The sequence below is a fragment of the Acinonyx jubatus genome, chromosome C2 (assembly GCF_027475565.1).
Source record: "Acinonyx jubatus isolate Ajub_Pintada_27869175 chromosome C2, VMU_Ajub_asm_v1.0, whole genome shotgun sequence".
In the NCBI taxonomy this organism is placed as follows: domain Eukaryota; kingdom Metazoa; phylum Chordata; class Mammalia; order Carnivora; family Felidae; genus Acinonyx; species Acinonyx jubatus.
The window spans coordinates 133958995-133979404 of NC_069384.1; the positions used below are offsets into that span (position 1 = coordinate 133958995).

General features: G+C 41.5%; 1 protein-coding gene across 1 annotated transcript in view; it reads left to right on the plus strand.

Annotated features, from left to right (window-relative positions):
• The first annotated feature begins 11072 nt into the window (after positions 1–11072).
• KCNH8 (potassium voltage-gated channel subfamily H member 8) overlaps positions 11073–20410 on the plus strand; it is a 352744-nt gene continuing 343406 nt past the window's right edge. Inside the window, exon 1 of the mRNA XM_053221505.1 lies at positions 11073–11465. Coding sequence (XP_053077480.1) covers positions 11390–11465 — 76 coding nt within the window. The 5' untranslated portion in view covers positions 11073–11389. The remainder of the gene's footprint in view (positions 11466–20410) is intronic.

Genomic DNA, 20410 nt, shown 5'->3' on the forward strand with positions numbered 1-20410 from the left:
ACTTATAACTTTTAAACATCTACTTCATCAACACTTAGAAATGTTCAACCCCTTCCTTCCCCCTCTCTACCCTTTTATTTCTGTTTTCCATTAGCTGAGTGATGACGGCATTGCCATTTACATCAGCACTCAGCATCTATTCTCATCTTTTGCTAAAACATTGGATTTAAATACATACAAAAGAGCAGCAGGAGACTTGAAAAAGATCGACTTTATATATATATATATATATTTTCTTGTGTGAAAGTCTAAAAACAGAAACCAGGATAGAATCTAGAAAAGAGAAGGAGGGTAGAAGAGTCACTCTTTTCATCTTTAATGCATTAGGCAAGACTCTGCATTGTCTTTATCTGTATGTGAGCAAATGGATACAGTTTTTCTTCTAAGTTTTCAGGGGCAGCGAGGATTGTTGCAGGGGTTCAGCTTTCAAGTGTAAATACATGACCCCCAACCTTAATTTGAAATATTTTCCCTAAATATGGATCACATTATATTAAAGCTCGAAGGGACATTGGAGATCCAAAGGTACTCTTCCTTCTGTCTATATATGAATCCCAGAGATATTAAATGATTTGTTCAAAGTCTCAAAATTAGTTGAGAATGAGCCAGTAGTGGAACTTGAGTTTTTGATGCCCAATAGTTTGCTCTGTCCATAAAACTAAGTGACGGTTTCTTCTTGGAATTTAGCACCAGGAAAGGTTTTGATCTCACCCAATATATAAACATGCCCAAGCCCTGTTTTGGCCTTTACTTAACCCAGGGCTTAATTTAATGCTCAAGTGAGTAAAGCACATTTCTTGTACAATAAATTGCTCTTTCTTTTATATAATTTCTGATTTTCCTGAGTATATTTCAGATTTCATTATAGAGTAATACATATTCATTCTGGAAAATCTGGAGAACATATCCAACTATAAAGAAGAAATAAAAGTTCCTCTAATCTCACCACTCATATTACGTACTTCATTTAAGCTAACTTTCTGTGTGTGTTTTAATTGTGAACTGCCTTGAAATGGTTTAAGAAGTAGGACGAGATTATTTATGAACAATTTGTTTTATTAAGCAGAAATTACATCACCGCTTTTCACAAATATTCACCAACATGTTAATATGTGTAGACCATTTAGCTTAACAACCAACCAACTAGAGCCCTCTTTAAAAACATGTTTGTCCTTCTAGAGGAGAAAGCAGGAAAAGACCTCTCTGATCTCAGCCGTAGCAATTTCTTACTTGACACATCCCCAAAGGCAAAGGAATTAAAAGCAAAAATGAACTACTGGGACCTTATGAAGATAAAAGTTTCTGCACAGCAAAGGAAACAACCAACAAAACTAAAAGGCAACCAATGGAATGGGAAAAGGTATTTGCAAATGACATATCGGACAAAGGGCTAGTATCTAAGGGCCAAAATCTATAAAGAACTCACCAAACTCCACACCCGATAAACAAATAACCCAGTGAAGAAATGGGCAGAAAACATGAATAGACACTTCTCTAAAGAAGACATCCGGATGGCCAACAGGCACATGAAAAGATGCTCAACGTCGCTCCTCATCAGGGAAATACAAATCAAAACCACACTCAGATATCACCTCACGCCATTCAGAGTGGCCAAAATGAACAAATCAGGAGACTATAGATGCTGGAGAGGATGTGGAGAAACGGGAACCCTCTTGCACTATTGGTGGGAATGCAAATTGGTGCAGCCACTCTGGAAAACAGTGTGGAGGTTCCTCAGAAAATTAAAAATAGGCCTACCCTATGACCCAGCAATAGCACTGCTAGGAATTTCCCCAAGGGATACAGGAGTACTGATGCATAGGGGCACTTGTACCCCAATGTTTATAGCAGCACTCTCAACAATAGTCAAATTATGGAAAGAGCCTAAATGTCCATCAACTGATGAATGGATAAACAAATTGTGGTTTATATACACAATGGAGTACTACGTGGCAATGAGAAAGCATGAAATATGGCCCTTTGTAGCAACGTGGATGGAACTGGAGTGTGTGCTGCTAAGTGAAATAAGCCATACAGAGAAAGACAGATACCATATGGTTTCACTCTTATGTGGATCCTGAGAAACTTAACAGAAACCCATGGGGGAGGGGAAGGAAAAAAAAAAAGAGGTTAGAGTGGGAGAGTGCCAAAGCATAAGAGACTCTTAAAAACTGAGAATAGGGGCGCCTGGGTGGCTCAGTCGGTTGGGCGTCCAACTTTGGCCCGCGTCACGATCTCGCGGTCTGTGAGTTCGAGCCCCGCGTCGGGCTCTGGGCTGATGGCTCCGAGCCTGGAGCCTGCTTCCGATTCTGTGTCTCCCTATTTCTCTGCCCCTCCCCCGTTCACGTTCTGTCTCTCTCTGTCTCAAAAATAAATAAACGTTAAAAAAAATTAAAAAAAACTGAGAACAAACTGAGGGTTGATAGGGGGGTGGGAGGGAGGGAGGGAGGGTGGGTGACGGGTATTGAGGAGGGCACCTTTTGGGATGAGCACTGGGTGTTGTATGGAAACAATTTGACAATAAACTTCATATATTGGGAAAAAAAACACGTTTGTCCTGGAGAGATGGAAGTCCAGGGCAGGGCAGGGGCATGGGAGCCTGCCCTGGGCTCATAGTGAAAGGTTATAGAAGTAAGTAAGATTCTGTAGCTTGAAATTTTTGTGATTTAAAGGATGTACACATTATTAGAAAGTATCTATTCAATAATTTGATAAGAGAAGTTTGGATCACATACCAACTCCTCCCTTCATTTTCTGCCTGTAAATGATCAATCCAACAGTATTAGGGGAAAACGCTCAGAATATTCTTTTAAGTTCAAATTTGTGTGGCTTATAAATCCATAAAAATGCACACACACACACACACACACACACACACACACCCCTACATTCAAGATATCAATGAACCAGGGAAAGAAGAAAAGATAGGATAGCAAAAGGAATGGTAATGAAGGAGCCATGAAGTCAGTGTCGACACTTACTACGAGGAGGACCTGCCATAGAATAATTTTTTTCATTCATTTGTTCATTCAGTCATTCATCAAACATTTTTATATACATCTTATGCCAGATACTTTAAATAAAAGATTGGATAAGACATTCTCCTTAAGATAATAAGACTTCAAGAATGGCTAACACCAACAACAGGTGTTGGTGAGGATGTGGAGAAAGGGGAACCCTCTTACACTGTTGGTAAGGATGCAATTTGTCAGCTACTCTGGAAAACAGTATACAGGTTCCTCAAAAAGTGCAAAATAGGACTACCCTACAATCCAGGAACCGCACTAGTAGGTATTTACCCAACAAATACAAAAATACTCTTTCAAAGGAAAACATATGCACCGCAATGTTTATAGCAGTATTATCTAAAATAGCCAAATTATGGAGACAGCCCAAGTACCCATCACTGAAGAATGGATAAAGAAGATGTGGTATATATACAATGGAATATTACTCAGCCATGAAGAAGAATGAAGTTTCCATTTGGATGGAGTTAGAGAGAATTATGCTAAGTGAAAAGAGTTGGAGAAAGACAGATACCCTAAGATTTCAGTGATAGGTGGAATTGAAGGAGCAAAACAAACGAGCAAAGGAAAAAAAAAGAAAAGAGAAGGACTAGTAAACTAAGAAACAGACTCCTAACTCTAGAGAACAAACTGATGATTACCAGAAGGGAGGTGAGTGAGGTGATGGGTGAAATAGGTGATGGGGATTAAGGAGTGCTTTTGTTGTGATGAGCACTGGTGCTGCACGGAAATATTGAATCTCTCTCTTGTACACCTGAAACTGATATGACACTGGATGTTAACTGACTTGATTTGAAATCAAGAAAACAGCACTTCTGCTTAAGAAAAAAAGATAACAAACCTTTCAAAGCTCAGTGGGGCAAGAGACAGAAGAGATAGAGAAATAAACTAATAAATATAAAGTAATACATGGCAAAATGATTGAGATGATAATTGTGATAACAAACATTTATTCTTTCAACAAATATTTACATGTCTACAATGTGCCAGAGACCACGTTAGTCACTGGGAATACAATGATGAGTAAACAGTGGACAGTGTCTTAGTCAATTTCTGTGTCTTTTCTCATTTGTCCCTCACACTTGCTCTGTGACATGTCTGTTGTTTTAATTCCCATCAGATTCCGAAAAGACAAGTAACTTACTTAAAAGCACAGAAGTAAAAGTAGGCCGGATTATATACAACTGATATACAACAGCTGTTGTGAAAGCAGAATGACTCCATTTTAAGGGGCATCCAAATTAGGCTGGAGTAGAACGTGGGTATGTGTATATGTTAGTCATGCGAAAGAGGTTTAAAAAGTGCTTTCCAGGAAGTGAGAATAGTATGATCAAAGTCACAGTCTCTTGAAGAACACTGCATGTTTTGGGAACTTCTAGGAATTTTGTTTTCCTTGAACAGAAAATGTATGATGAGAAATGCATCATGAAGGGAAAAGCTGAGCTCAGGACATAGACCTCTGACCTTACCCCCTAGGCAGCACGAGGACTGACATGATCAGATTTACCTTTAATGAGATCAATGACTTTGAGGCAGAAAAAACTTCAGGCAAGGAAACCACTTAGGAGGCATGGCAGGGGTTCCCACGAGTCATGGAAAAGACCCAAACTAGGACATTGACTCGATGGAGAAATTAGAGAGTCTTCAGGATATAGTTAGGAGATAAAATAAAGGCCTCAAAATTTGATGGATAATGGGACTAAGATCCAAGAAGGATGTCTCTCTGGGGACTTATTTAATGATGCATACAAAAGTTTATGTGGGAGAAATACTCAAAGTGTAATGAAAAGCCCATGGTTGGATATTGTCAGATGCTTAGAGGAGAGGCCTGGGCTTCAGATAAATATTTTGAAAGTGTTCTCAAAGAGAAGATATTTAAGATATGACAGTTACTGACATGAAAATGTTCAGTAATCTAGTTTATAGAATCTTGAAGAACATGGGAATATGAAGACAAGTTGAAGGAAAGGATTTTTTTAATGAAAATGAAACATTCAACAGGTAAGATCTTTTTGTTCAAGACAAGAAAATTGGCTCTCTTAGAAATTTATGGAGGGGCTCAGTCGGGTAAGTGTCCGACTTTGGTCAGGTCATGATTTCACTGCTCGTGGGTTCAAGCCCCATGTCAGGCTCTGTGCCGACAGCTCAGAGCCTAGAAGCTGCTTTGGATTCTGTTTCCATTTCTCTGCCCCTCTCTTGTTCACACTCTGTCTCTCTCTCTCTCTCTCAAATATAAAATAAAAACACACAAAAAATAAATTTACGGAATAGAGAGTTTTAAGAAAGAATTAATTGGCAGAGTCAAATGCAGGGAAAAGAAATCAGGAATATATGGGCTGAAAAATGTCCATTAGCCTAGACAACTGGGTAATCAATGACTTCAAAAGAGACACCTCGGTAGAATGGTTGAAGAAAAATCCAGATTATAAAGTGTTGATGAGGGAGGTAAGAAAATGGTCATGGTGATTATAGGCTAATTTTCAGGAAATCTGCCTGTGAAGGAAACCTGAAAGATTACATTGATCAGGGAAGGGTATTTATTAGGATCACAGAATCTAGAATATTTACATATTAAGAGAATAAACTAGCAGAGAAACATATAGGAGAGAAGGGCTTGACAAATGAAGCACAGTTCTAGAATTATGGGGGTTGTGTGATACTTTTGCAGAGAACACTTCATCTTCTGGGACAAAAGGAAAGATGGTTGGATGAATGAAGTTATAAAATCACTGGCAGATGCAAAAGCAGGAAATTAAGGGAGCTTACCATTAAGATCTGATGAAATTGGGGCAGCAGTATTTTGCAAGAGGCCTGAGGAGAGTGTTGAAAACTTTGGATAAGCACTAAGAGACATGATGTTAAATTTCCTGTAACAGACTATTTGCAAGGTGGTTGGATTTAATAAATAAATAAGGCAAATATTAGCTCCCGTTTTCACTGTCCCCCTCCTGAAGAGGCTCACATTCACTGAGTGGCAAGGTGGTCTGGATTGTCTGGCTGTGTTACTTGACTATCGTGAAAATTTACCGAGTGTTGAGGATGCTATTAGATAAATCCCTGTACTCCTAGGAATCAGTGATCCACCTATTACCCAAGGTCCTTTGTAGTCGCCTAAGTTCCTAAGGGGAGAGTCTATACAGGACAGCCTAAAATAATAATAATATCTTGTATTTATAGAGCTCTTATTATAATTTCGACACCATTCTATGTTTTTTATATTATTAACTCATTTAATTATCACAAAGTCCAAGGTAGAGTATTATTATTTCTCTTTTGTAGAGGAGGGCTTACATAGTGTTTCCCAAGTTCTCTCTTGTATAGGTGAGACAGACCATATGCATAACTGTCAATGAATTTATCTTAATCTCTCAACACCAAGCTAGTATTTTCCCTGCCTTAAATCACCACAGGGCCAGGTGCCAGGCAACTAAAAACCACCCCTGTAGCCCAAAGCCCACCGGAACTATTCAAGCTAGCCAATCTTAAACTCTGCCCTGCGTTCCCACAGAAATCCCAATGAAAGCTGTGTAAGAGCTCCCCTTACTCCTGTTTCTGCTTTCTGGCTAAAATCCGGTATTCCTCCTGTGGTTCTGCGTAGTGAGTCATATCTCTCATTTCTAGGGTAAATGTAAGTAACATTAAATTTCTCTTTCAGTGGCATGGGCTTCTGTGTTGTCACTTTTTTTTTAATGTTTATTTTTGAGAGAGAGAGAGAGAGAGAGAGAGACAGAGCGTGAGTGGGAGAGGGGCAGAGAGAGAGGGAGGCACAGAAACCGAAGCAGGCTCCAGGCTCCAAGCTGTCAGCACAAAGCCGGATGTGGGGCTCGAACCCACGAACCCGTGAGATTATGACCTGAGCCGAAGTCTGGTGCTTAACCGAATGAGTCACCAGGCGCCCCTCTGTTGTCACCTTTATAAATTAAGACTGGGCACAAAGCAAATTGTATTTTATCACCCTTTTCAAATTCGGATAGTCATGTGATTCATTTTAACCATTAAGTTGTGAGTAGAGGTTTTAAAACACAGTGCATGTTCTGTCAGATTATCTTTTTCTTATCAAGGAAAACACATTGTGAGCACAGCTTCCATCAATCTGGACTCTAGTAATGAGCAGAGGTACTTGCCAAGCATGTCAGAAATGTAGTGTGAGCAAAAAATAGCATTGCTGGAATAAGCCACTGAGATTTTATATTTTTATTGAAGCATAATCTAGATTATCCTGACTGTGATCATAACTTTGGCGGTTTTTGCCAGAATATTCCTGTATGTATACACATTGAGAGTATTTGGGGAAGAGGAGGCAGTGACCAAACCACCAGAATCCAGTTTGGTAGGACAACACAGCAGGACAACTCAAAAGCATTAGTAAAAGAAATGAATCAACTTGATTTTCCTTCTGAGCTTCTAGAGTCATTTATATTTACAAGGAAACACTCAGAAGCCATAGGTTGTGACAGGTTATTAATACATGAGTGTGTTCTGAGTTAATAAGACCATACATTGTAACAGTGAACGATATTTATCGTATGTAAAGAACTTTGAATTAGATGTGCTAGAAGACAAGAAGAAAAAAAAAGGAGAACTAGATGATTGTAACAATCCCTTATATCCTGTGCCACACATTACAGGTTTCAAAGATTTTTCAGAAATATTTTCTTCTACTCAGGGAAGAAAGTAGGGAAAGTATTACCCCAGTTTTACAGATGAAGAAGCAGAAAGTCACAAAGATTAAATGAGTTGCCCAAGGTAGTGTCAAAGTCACAAAGGGTAGAGACAAAACTAAAACGCAACACATATGAGTAGATGCTCTTTCATACCCACCTACAAATCAAAATAGCTACTGTTCTTGAGGGCTAAAATCCTTGCTGCCAGAAAATGTTTAATAATGTTTTCAAAGCCTATAGTCAAATACACGAACATCAATGGAGTATTTGTTTGTGCCATGGTATTGAATGAATGCTGTAATTCCAAAATGGATGTGAAGAAGACTTAAACTATCAAACAGATGTGGGGATTCTGAAGCCCTTTTTCAGTCTGATCCAGACTGAAAAGACAGCCTGAAATGCTGAGATGTTTGAAACCTGAGGAGTTCCCACGTAAAATGTTAAGTAGGTCCTGTATGCAGAGGGCAAGGAGAAACCAAAGAAAAAGGCAGGCCACTCCAAATTGGAAGGTAGCATGTTTGATAAGCAAGGGAACTTACATAGGAGGCTTGTCTTGAGTAGTTGCAAAATGAGTAGGTGCCCGCATATATAAAAAAACTTTTTATAGAGGCCTTAACTGTGGTTTAGAAGCTTGCTCTCTTAAGAGCCCGCTCCAGGCTGTTTGGGAAAGGTAGGCAGAAAGTACTTTACAAAGATAGGGGAAGCAGAGAGGAGCGTCAGACTTGAAGTCAACCAGGGGTCACATCCTCTTGATGACCTCCACCAACAGGAGAGACTCGACATGAAATCAACATGAAAGAAAACAGTAACAATTGCCATTCACACATGGTTTTAGGTCTCAGGTGATTTCAGTGTGTATTTTTACTTGTGTCTTAACATTTTCCCTCTAAAAATTTTTTGACTTGAGCCCAGATCTTGTACCCCTATATCCTAAACTCTTAGGGAAATATTTAGAATTAGTGAAATTGATGTGGAGATTTTAACATACGGACTTCTGTCCCCTGCCACTGAATCTGGATTCTGTGCCTGCTTTAGTTCTAGAAATTTCTGGACAAGGTTTTAAGAAACTGGTAGCTCCTAATTCCTAACTCCTGGGATATTTACTCAATATCCCTAGATCCCAAGATCAGAGTGGTGATGATAATCTTAAGAGGATCCAGGCTTGGATATGATTTTAGGGCAGGAATCTTGTCATTTCCAGCACGCTCCCTCAGTACATAATAGGTACTGGAAAAGAGACTAAGACAGTGAGTAAGAAATGCTGGTCTTCACCCCTCCCCCCCTCCCGCCCCCCCCCCCCCCCCGCCATAAAACGGAGGCTTTCTTTGGGTTTCCATTCTTAAGCCCCTTTTGTTGCTAGTTTCCTGCAAGTGATTTCACGCATCCAGCAATGTAGAGCAAGCCCATGAGGCAACAAAGACACACACAGCGCTACAGTGCAAATTTCATGAACCCGAATCCTGCTTTACACCGAATGTATTTCATTCGGAACTTCAAGCTACTTGACGCGAGGCGGTTTTCAGGCTTTTACATCGACAGCAGCAGTCTGGGTTTTCTGGGACGCAATGCACCGCCCAAACAGAAGCAGAGGCTCCCCCTTCTTTCTCTCCCCACTCTGCCCAAGAGGGAGCCAACAGAGCCACCCTTAGTCTTCTCCGCGCGCCGCGTGGGGGACACCGCCCACGTAAGCCCGGCTTCCGCAAAGCACAGCTGGCTGCGGACAGAAGGATTGCAGGGGAAGGGTGGGAGCGGCCGGGCGGGCAGGCGGCGAGTTCGGCTGGGCGGGAGACCCCACGCCAAAGGCCTGACCTCTGGATTTGCCGCCCCGCGCCGCCCACTCAGGAATCCCCTCCCCGGCCCCCGCACCCGCACCCCCCGCCCCGCCAGCTGCACGCGGCGGCCGGATCTTCTCGAATTTCAACACAAAGGGAATCCTCGGCCGCAGGAAGTGCATCACGGAGAAAGAGGGACCGGGGGCGGGGAGAGGGGGATGCTTCCCTCCCTCAATACACCCCCGCCCTCCCGGAACCCTGGGCCGCCGTGACGAAACCCTCAGGGTCCCCTCTTCGCCCCAGGAGCCTGGAGCAAACAAGGGCCCCCCGCCCCCCGCCTCGCTACCAACTCTAGTGGGAGGCGAGTTCCCAGGCGGCGGGGAGGCGAGCTGCCCCTCGCCGAAGCTCACACACCTGTTCGCTTCCCCCCCCCTCCTTTCTTTCCGGGTGCGCCAGCACCTGGGCTTACGTTTTTGTTTTGTGTTGCTTTATCCCTGGGCTCTCAACTTTTTCCGTCACGTCTCCTTACTTCCAGGGTTTTCTGTAGAATGCCAGCTCGGGTGTCCTCCTCCACGCCCGGCGGGGCTGCGCCCCAGGTTTTCCTTGGCAGAAGGTTAGCAGACCGGGAGTCCCCGCATGAGCAAAGGGGAGAAGGGCAGGGAGAGACCGCTTTCGTTTTCCATGACACCTGCCGTTCCGGGGACTCGCGGCCGGGCTTTCTACCCGGAGGTTCCAATATCGGCGGAAGCGTAGCCTTTGGGTGGGGATGTGGGGTTGTTGAGGGGCGGGTGGGGGCGGTGGGGTGGTGGAGAGGGGGCAGGCTGGGCTGATTGGTGTTGAAGTTGTTTTTTTACAAGACAACCTTACAGGGTTTACTTACATTGTATTTTGCAAATCAATAAAAACAAAACTTTTCTAGTAATGTTTTATGTACATTTCACCAGGGAGTGAGAAACCATCATTGTCCATTAAAAAAAAAAAAGCCCTTTCATTATTTTCTTTTAGTTAAGAATGGATTGGGGAGACCAATGGCAATTTGGGGAAAGGGGCCGAAACACCCCCTTTTTGAGCCCGGCAAGGAGAGTTGGAAAAACCCGGGAGCTTTGGACTAGTTTTCAGGCGGAAAGACCCGGGTGACTGGGGAGGGGGCCGCGCAAGTAACTCCAAGCTGCCCTGCTCCCATCGCGGGCACTCAGGTGTGCCGGAAGGGGCCACCTCCCCCTGGGGCGCCAGGCTGCCTCAGCGCCCTGGGACACCACTGGGGGAACTGCCCCCTCCCAAGCTCCAGGCCGTGGCCGGGTACCTGCCCCAACCTGTCTCCTCCCCTTCTTCGGTACCACACCCACGGGACTCCGGTCTCCCCGGGAGAGGGACGGAGCGGGAACAAAGGGGTCTTTGTTCACTGGCTCCTGGGGGGTGGGAGTCGTGCTCGCGCGCGTTTCCCCGCGCCCCTTGGAAACGGGGAGGCTCGGCGCCACCCGGCCTCGCCCTGCGGCGAGCGCCGTCCTCCGCGACCCCAGCGCCTGAGGTCAGGGCGCGGCGCCCCGGGCCAAGGCGGGCTCTTCCCGAGCGGGCGGGGTGGGAGGCGAGGCGGCGCTCGGCGGGCACTGCTGCCCGCGGAGGGACGGTGGGGGGTTCCGGCAGCTGGCGGAGGTGGAGGGGGCGGGAGAGGGAGCCTGCGCCGGGCTGAGCCTGGAGGTGCGGGGCGGGCTCGCCGAGCGCTCGCGGAGAGGCTCCTGCCGGAGCAGCGGCGGCTGGAACGCGCACCCTCTCTCCTTCCATCCTCCACCTCCTGATCAGCCCCAGCACCGCGCCAAGTCCCCCTCCGCTGCCGTCAGCACGCTCCCCTTCTCCCTTCTTGGCACTTTCCTATTGAACCATCCGTCTGGACAAACTTTGATGGAGAATTTCACACCACGCTGGAAAAATGCCGGTTATGAAAGGATTACTGGCGCCCCAGAACACCTTCCTCGACACCATCGCCACCCGTTTTGACGGAACACGTAAGTCTTGCACTTCGACGAGTTGTATGGTATTTTCTGAGAATGATTTTCCACGTATAGATTACTTTCTCTCCCACCTTCTTTTTTTTTTGCACCAGCGGAGTGAAATTCCTTCCGTTTTTGCAGAGGTGTCTTTTGTGCGGAGACATTTCCTTCCACCCATGGTTAGGTGTAGTATTAACACTTTGGATTGGTGTAGTTGGCCCCCTTGACTTGCTGGGTTTGTGAGGGCTAGAAAAGAGCCTGAAGATCGATGCCCATGTTCACTGTGGGACCTGTATTTTGGTACCTCTTTATGGAATTGTTTTTCTTTTTAATGAATTTCATGAGGTGAAAGTGGGAATGCCCATGTTACTGAATTGCCACCTTATCTTTTTAGAGTTTCAAGTCTGTCTAGATTATGGGGTGAGTTTGTAATGTTATGCTCCCATGAGCATCATTCCTTCAGGTCTTTCGGATAGGCATGATTTCCCATCAGAGTTCAAGAAATTCAAACCAGATTCAGGATTGCCAGGTGTAAGCTGTCTGTAGAATTTGAAGCGTTGTGAGTTTGTCAGAATCTTGATTCCTGGTTTTATGCTAGAATAGCGCACCTCTCATTCCTGAAATTATCCTAACCCTTTAGGAGAGACTATTGGGCAGGGAAGAGCTGGACATTATAAAGGCACATCTGATCATATGAGAAAGTGTAGACATTTTTTTCTTTGAGGGAGAGTATTATTGGACGTTTAGCTTGTTTAAGCTACAGTTGAAAATAAGGATATGGTGTTGTGTGAATGCTTGTAGATTGTTGGGAATCACCTGCAAGTTGTTCTCTTTCAGGACCACGGTCAGGTCCCCGTTCCTTCCCGGGCTTCTCAAGCTCTCCTCATGAGCCCGTTGGTCTTCCCAACAGGCTTAGGAGTCTGTACTTTTACCCCTGACAAGTTCTGTCTCTCAGTTGGTTTCACTATGAGTATCCCCACCTTCTTCCTAGCTTCTGTTGCTTCTATGTGCCGTCTTTCCTTTTTCTGCCTCTTTCACAAAACTCCCAGAAAGTCATTTATTCTAAAGGCTTTTCTGTGGTTCAAGTACTATTGTTTTTTACTGTGATGGTATATTTCTTGGAGCTGACATGAGAGAGCACATCTAATTCTATTTCCACACCAGTAGTGTGTGTACACACACACACACACACACACACACATATGCACGCACACTGTGAAATATACACATGCACATATACTGTGAAATATACACGTTTCTATTATGTAGGGATAAAGTCCTGGACTTTGTGCTTTAGGAATAGTTGGAAAGTTTTCATAGGAAGGAAATGAAGCATTTACTTGATTTTGTTTAATTTTAATTTTTGATATCCACCCTACTCATGGTAGAAGGTGTGGATATTCTTCCAGTGTTTTTAACTTTAGCTTTAACCATTCTCTCCCCTTTTATATTCGACTTGTGTCATATTGGTGAAGTGCAGTGCAATTATGTATGTGCCTTCTTTAGATAATAAGAGAAAATATTGTAATAAAACTTCTAGTCCCTGCCACTGCCATTACCTCCACCACCCAAAATCACCACTGCTGACTTCAACCATATGTGATTGAGGGTACTACTAATTATTTCCTTAGGAACTGATTAGTTTCATGTGAATGTTTCTTCTTGAAGTTGCAAATTTAAACCCCAAAGACTCAACAAGGATCCCAAAAGCATCTTTTGAAAATGAGGTAATTGATCAATGGTATTTGCTTATCTCATTGTCATTTAAAGTTGAATGAAGTGCAGTGTGTAGTGAATCATCCCAGCACAGCCCTGGGAATTACTGCAGCAATATATTTAGGTATGATTTACTAATGAGAGGGGTTTTCGATCATCAGAATGAGATACCTTTGCCTCTTTCTCTCACTGTAACATTTGGTAAGCAGAGGGCTAGTGAATAGCCTTTGTTTTTAAAACTAAACATTAACGTTAATAAAATGGAAGATTAGAAATTTTAAGTTCTTATTTAAGAAGACCATCACTATATACTAGCATTTAGAATAAAAATCACAAAAAAACCCAAAAATTGTTGGAGAACATGCTTGGTCTGTGCTCCACAGGGTCTGGGGGATTCCTGGAGGGAACCACTATGCATGCAATCAGTCTGAAAATCAGTGAAACAAATTTTAAAATGATGAGTAACATAATGGTTTACTTTGGCAAGACTTTTTTTTTTTTTTTTTTTTACAACATCTAATGAATACCCGTCCCAACAAACCCCACTCCAGGAAAGAGGATTGTATTTTTTCATTTACTTCTCTTTTGAATTGCAGGATGGTTTAAATAATCTGAAACTTAAAAAAAATACTTTAAATAAATTTTTAGCCTCAAATTTTGCTGTATCTACAATCATGGACATACCATTTCCTTGGCTAAGTATTTTATCATATTCTGTTATGTTTCTGTGTTGACAAAATTTTAAGTGTAAGTACTATCCCTGTAACTCTTCCTATGATCATCCTTATTTCTCTTGATTTTTTATAGTATATATTTTCTTGTGCAAGTTAAAACTTTTTGCAAGATGAAACCATTTGTAAATTAGCAAAATTACCACCTGCCCAAATAAAATCTCTACAGAAAGTGAATAATGTTATTATACTTGAAATGTAATGTGTTTTTTACTGGCACATTGTCTGCTTTATTTGTTAGGTATACTTTACAGTCATGTTAGTTTCTTATTTCATTTTATATTGGGTAATCCTGATGAAAAAATAAGAGAACAAACAATAATCCTGGCAAACCACCTTGCTAACTTAACCACCATACAGTGTTATCATTAGCCCTACTGAATTAATATTGTAATGGAAAATAATAAAACAAAACATCATTCAAAACTTCTCCCAGAAAAAAAATAAGTTTACAACAATAAAAGCTTATAACATAATCTTACTAATTTATCAGTCGAAATAGTATCACAGGGCAACATAAAAGAAGTTAACAATATATTTTATCACCTGGTGACACATTATTGTTTTATATAATAGGTCATTTCTTACTTTTAGTATTTAAGAAGTGAATTCTTTCTCAGGATTGAAAGACAATCATGAACCCTTAATTGGAAATTATTTTTTCCAATATGCAATTTTTAAAAACTATTGGAAAATATAAATCTTGTTATATAAAACTACTCTATAATACATTTACTTTTGACATATGTTCTTCTGGCTTCTGTTTAATTGAAGTGCAATGAGAGTTAGAAAAACAGAACCTTGCACATTTTAATATCTATACCCTATTAGGACAAAAAAGTAATGCCAATGAATTTTTTTGACTCATTACATGTAACCACACTTCTCATTGGGAACACTCTAAATCAGACAGACAGACACACACACACACACACACACACACAATGAATGTTAAAACATTATGATCTGTATCTAGTTTACTTTTCCCACATTTATTATGTCTAATATATTTAAAAAAATCTTTTCTGAGTAGACTTTTGTGCTAAGCACATGAATATAAATCTGGACAAAGGGAAAGTGTAGTAGAAAACAGGTAAGTACATATTTTAAAAATAGTTTTAGTACAAATATTTGGTACCATTCGAGAAGAACTCTTTTCTTTCCTTCATATAAAACTTTCAGAAGGAAGTGTCCATTTTCAAATATAATTAGTCTACATTTTCTTTTTTTTATTTAAAAAATTTTTTTTAATGTTTATTTATTTTTGAGACAGAGAGAGACAGAGCATGAACGGGGGAGGGTCAGAGAGAGAGGGAGACACAGAATCTGAAGCAGGCTGCAGGCTCCGAGCTGTCAGCACAGAGCCTGACGTGGGGCTCGAACTCACGGACCGCGAGATCATGACCTGAGCCGGTCGGATGCTTAACCCACTGAGCCACCCAGGCGTCCCTAGTCTACATTTTCATAGCTGTATATTAGCATACATTTTCCAGTCACGTTAAAATTTGGCCAGAATACTTCTCCTTTGGGGTTAGTGAGATAAGATTTAAGGTTTAAAGGAAGTTCGTAGCTCAGTGGACTTTATCAAGGAGATTCCAAAGTATTCTGAATAACAGTGGTTTAGAAACTCATTCATATTTACATATATTTTATATACTCCTGTATAGACTGTTTAAAATGGTCCAAGGAGATTTTTTAAAATTGAAATGCTTCCTTTAGAGAGGCAATTGCAATGCTTTTTCTTTTCATCTTTCTTTTCTTCTTTTTTCCATCTTTCTTTTCATGCTTTCATCAAATACATAGATTTCTTCACATCAGAAGCATAGAGAGAAGGGTAATGAACCCAGTGCTATAGGAGGAGGGAAGAACGAGGTGGGACAGTAGTGGGGATCTTCCTAAGTCTTTGCAGGCTTGTAGCTTGGAGAATATCAGCAAAGGCACTTAGCCAGTAAAAAAGAATGAGCTCCATTATGTATGGGTCTGTGTATAAAAGGCTATTACATGAAAACATTCAAGGAAATAGCTAACATTCTAGAGATATCTCTCCCAAATAGTTTATAAAGACTCTTTAAAAAAATTTTTTATATGCTACTAGTAGTCTCTTTTATTATTCTTTGTTTAGGGAGCCAGTTCCTTGTTAGTTTTCTTTTTCTGCGTAGTAAATTACCACAAGCTTAGTGGCTTATTATGTCATATCTTCTGTAGGCCAGACATCTAGGATTAACTAGGTCCTCTGCTCAGGGTCTCACAAGGTTGCAAACAGGTTGTCAGCTGGGGCTATGGTCTTTGCTGAGGCTCAAGGCCCTCTTCCAAGGTCGAGTGGTTGTTAGCAGAATTTAATTCCTTGCAATTTTATGATTGAGTCCTCCATTTTCTTGCTGTCAGGTGGGGACTTTTCTCAGCAACTAGCAGCTGCCCTCAGTTTGTTGCCACGTGTCCTCTCTTATAGGCCCTCTCACAACCAAACAGTTTACTTTTTCAAGAGCAGCAGGAGGGTCTCTCCTTTAAGAGTTCATCCAAGTCAGGCTGCCCAGGAGAATCTCCCATTTGATCAACTCATAGTCAACTGATTATGGATCTTAATCACATCTCTAAAGTCATCTGTTCTGTCCACACTCAAGAGAAAGGGATCAAAGTGTATATACAAGGAGTTGAGAATCTTGGGAGCCGTCTTGGAACTCTGTGTACTACAGTTGCTATTCATGCAAATCCCAGTGTTCTCACATTTGTTCTTCTAAAACGTAGATTTACTAAGCACGCTCTGTAATTCTGTATGCATGAAACCCTGCTGAGTTTACATCTGAAATCTTAGTGAATATAAGGCCCAACTTACCGGACGGAGGGTTTTGCTTCACATCTTGCCAAGGGCATAGGGGTAAACCTAGCCTAGTTGAGCTAGTCACATTTAGTCAGCTGTCCCATCAGACTCTCAGACTCCTCATCATCTACAAGTAACGTGGAAGATGTTAGATTATTTTCAGAATATTAACGCCAGTCTCTCAACAGGGTGCTCCCTCTTTACAGATAAGGAATGGGGTCTGTTAGTCTGTGTCTATGGATATCTTAGCCTTCACTGGATGGAAAACCAATCCAAGAATATAATATCTGCAAAGAACGATCTCCAGGACAGGTTGTCTGTCACACTCTAGACTGGGCTGCTTCCATCTTACTAACTTCTTAACCAGGCCTGTTTCTGGGCAAACCTTGTGAACTGCTTTGAAATGGGATGATTTCCATCCATTTCTCATGCTTCTAACCATGTTTTAGATTTAAGACACTCCCCACTATGCACTCTTGCATTGAGGTTGGCTGTGGTCAACTAAATAGTGTTCTTTATTTAAACTTCATTCTAGGTTTACTAAAAATTAGAAAGAGAGACGGAGGGGGAGAGAGAGGAGAGAAGTGAGAAGAGGGAGGAGGGAATTATTTATTCTCATTCCTTGACTTTGTAGATGAATTCTTTACTCTATAGAGGGCTTATCACAGGAGTTCTCATAACTTCCATGCAGTGATCAAATTGTTTGATTTATAAGAAGTGGATTTATGTCTTGGGGCACCTGGGTGGCTCATTTGGTTAAGTGTCTATCTCTTGATTTTGACTCCGGTCATGATCTCACGGTTTGTGCTGTTGCGCCCCCTGTGTGGCTCTGTGCTGAGAGTACCAAGCCTGCTTGGGAATCTCTGTCTCTTTCTGTCCATTCTCCTCCCACACTTGTGCTCTTGTTCTTTTTCAAAAGAAACATTAAAAACAAGGAATTGGATTTATGTCTTTATCACACGTACATTTCTTTTAATGAATGAAATATACAAATAATAAGAAAAGCTTTATTATACAGTCCTTAAAAATATTAGATAATTTTGTTTTGACATCATTATATAGAGGAAAATTGATAACTAATATGTTAAAAATGGAGGTTACGCTCACAATGTAATTTTTTTTAGGCTCTGGCTTTTGGTATCACCTATAGACCAAAGGCCAAGGCATGAACCCTCTTCTGGCATGAAAAAAAGCATTGAAGTCCTGAGTTACCAGTGTCTGGGATGTGCTAGACCCAACGCACTTTTAGAGTGGTAGTCTCTCTGATGAAATCTTTACTTTATTCATCAATAATCAATCATTCAATCATTTCTTCAACAATATTTAATATTTAATCATCACTGACTATATACAAAACCATTATACTAGGATCTTTGGAATAAATCGGGCTTGTCTTTCTCTCAAAGAGGATGATAAAAGTATGCAAAAATTACTGTAGTAAAGGTTGGAAATCTGTAAGAGTATTCAAGAGGTATAGGCAACGAATGGGCTGTGTACCACTGGATGAGAGAAGAAGAATTTCTGTGGGTGAATGATTTGAACGTTTTATATAATGATTATGACTTCTGGGTGGGAATGATTGGCACGTATATGATAAGGACAAAGACAATATTCTGTTTGCTCTGCCAATTTGTGTAGCATTGTCATTGAGGCTAACGGGGATCTTTAAGGATGCGAAGGGCGAAAGGTAAAGGCAGGAGGAGAAGGGAAAGTCAATTAGGCTAGGCGTGGAATGGCTTTAAAGTCAGAGTGCTTTGTCACAGTAAGTCATCAGAGGTGATAGGTTAATATCTTGGTAGGAGTATAGTGCCATCTGTGCCTGATGTAAAAATTCTCAACCTTTCCATATTCCACAGGCTGACGTCCATGTTGAAACCTAAGGTGTTTCTTCTTACTATCTCTTCTAAAAAATGCCTTTACACTTCAACAGGGGTCCCAGAGAATGCAGTGGAATTGATGTGTTCTTCCCTTTTTCTTCTTTTGCATGTATCTATCTTGCCCAGGGAGCTAACTCTCACCCCTTAGGAAAGGGAGAGATTGATTTCTGGCCACATAGCTGAGTACTCTTCTCCTCCAGGGCTGTGTCATACTCTAGAATTATGCCTGTGGAGAATAAAAAGAATTGAGGGTGTGCTAGCGTTCAGTCCTAGTCAAGTCGATGCGAGAAGTGCCAACAGTAAAAGGCACAGAATTGCAATTGCTGCAGAGATAGTTGGGTTCACCCTGGCAGTGTATATTTGCTGATATAGTCTAAATACGAAGTTTTAAATGCATTTTGGTTTAGCAGAGCCTACAAACAAAAAAAAGATGAGACTTCAACTTTACCTACGGCACAGTTCATATTTAGCAAGTGGAGCAATTGAAGAGCTTCTCAGTAATTTAAACAGTCAAATATAGTTCTTGGCTTATAAATTCCCTGGAAGATATGTTTTGGTTTTCTTTCTTAGCTGTTAATGCAACTGTCTATCTCCCTTAAACCCTTCAAAATTCACATGTCCCCAGATGAACTAATAATCTTTCCTAGTCTCTGAAATCTATTTGCCTTCTTCTGTTTTCTGGTTCCATTATTGGCATCACCTCCCACCCATTTCTTGGAGCTAGAAATCTGAGTCGCCCTGGACTGCCCACACATCTAATTGGTTATCAAGTCTTTGAGATTTTACTTTAGAAATGCCCTAATCTGGCTCTTCACCTCCTTTTCATTGCTTCTTCTTTAGTTCGGATCTTCTGTTTCTTATCTATGTGGTTGTAATCTTACTCTAACTGGATTTCTGTGGCCACAGGCCCTTATCCTGCTCACTCCCTACCCTTCAGTCTACATTGTCTCTAGAGTGATTTCCGATAAAAGCCAGGTGATTTAATCATTTGACCCTCCTACTTAAAGCCACCCATCAGCTCCCTGCTACCTCCTGGAGAATGTCCGAGGTCTTTAGTGTCCTATGATCCCAAGGTGATTCTGCAGATTCTTTTTCCAACCACTGCCTCCCAGGCTATAGACATACTCACCCTGAATCTGGTGCTCATTCATATCTCTGGGCCTCTGCTTGTCACTTGAAGAGCAAGATCCTTTATTTTCTTCAAGACCCATCCTGAGGGTTGCCTTGTATCTAAAGACTTTCTGTGAGGCTCCAAATTGAGTTAGGTGGCATTTACTCTCTGCTTCCGTATTCTCTTGCCCACTCCTCACATGTGCTCTGCTTATGTGCTTTCCTATTTCAACCCTCAATTCCTTCAAGCCCTGATTGTCTTTATTCTTTTCTATCCTCATTGCTCAGACTTACGCTTGGAACAAAGTCATGGCTCAGTAAGCGATTCTTTGGGTAAAAGAATTTCAAACTCGTTGAAGGGTGGGGTTGTGTATTCATTGTCTCTCTTTTTCCTTCGGTGCTAACTGGTTTTCCTTTTATTCCGTATTCTCTTGTTTAACTAGTTTTCAAACGTAACTCTAGACTGGCTTCTAGCTCTTCATTTTCACATGGTTCAAGTACTGATTTCCTTTATTAAACTTTAATGATAATAGTGACTGCATTTTGGGCATGTCTACATGCACCCTGTATACGATGCTGGTGCTTTATTTGTTCCTGCCACAACTCAACAGCCCAGCAAGGGGGAAGGCAGCCCCCCTTTTTGTTACAGATGACAAAATTCAAGCTCAGCACTTTTCTACTTTATCACACTAGCCTGTGATTTTTCTA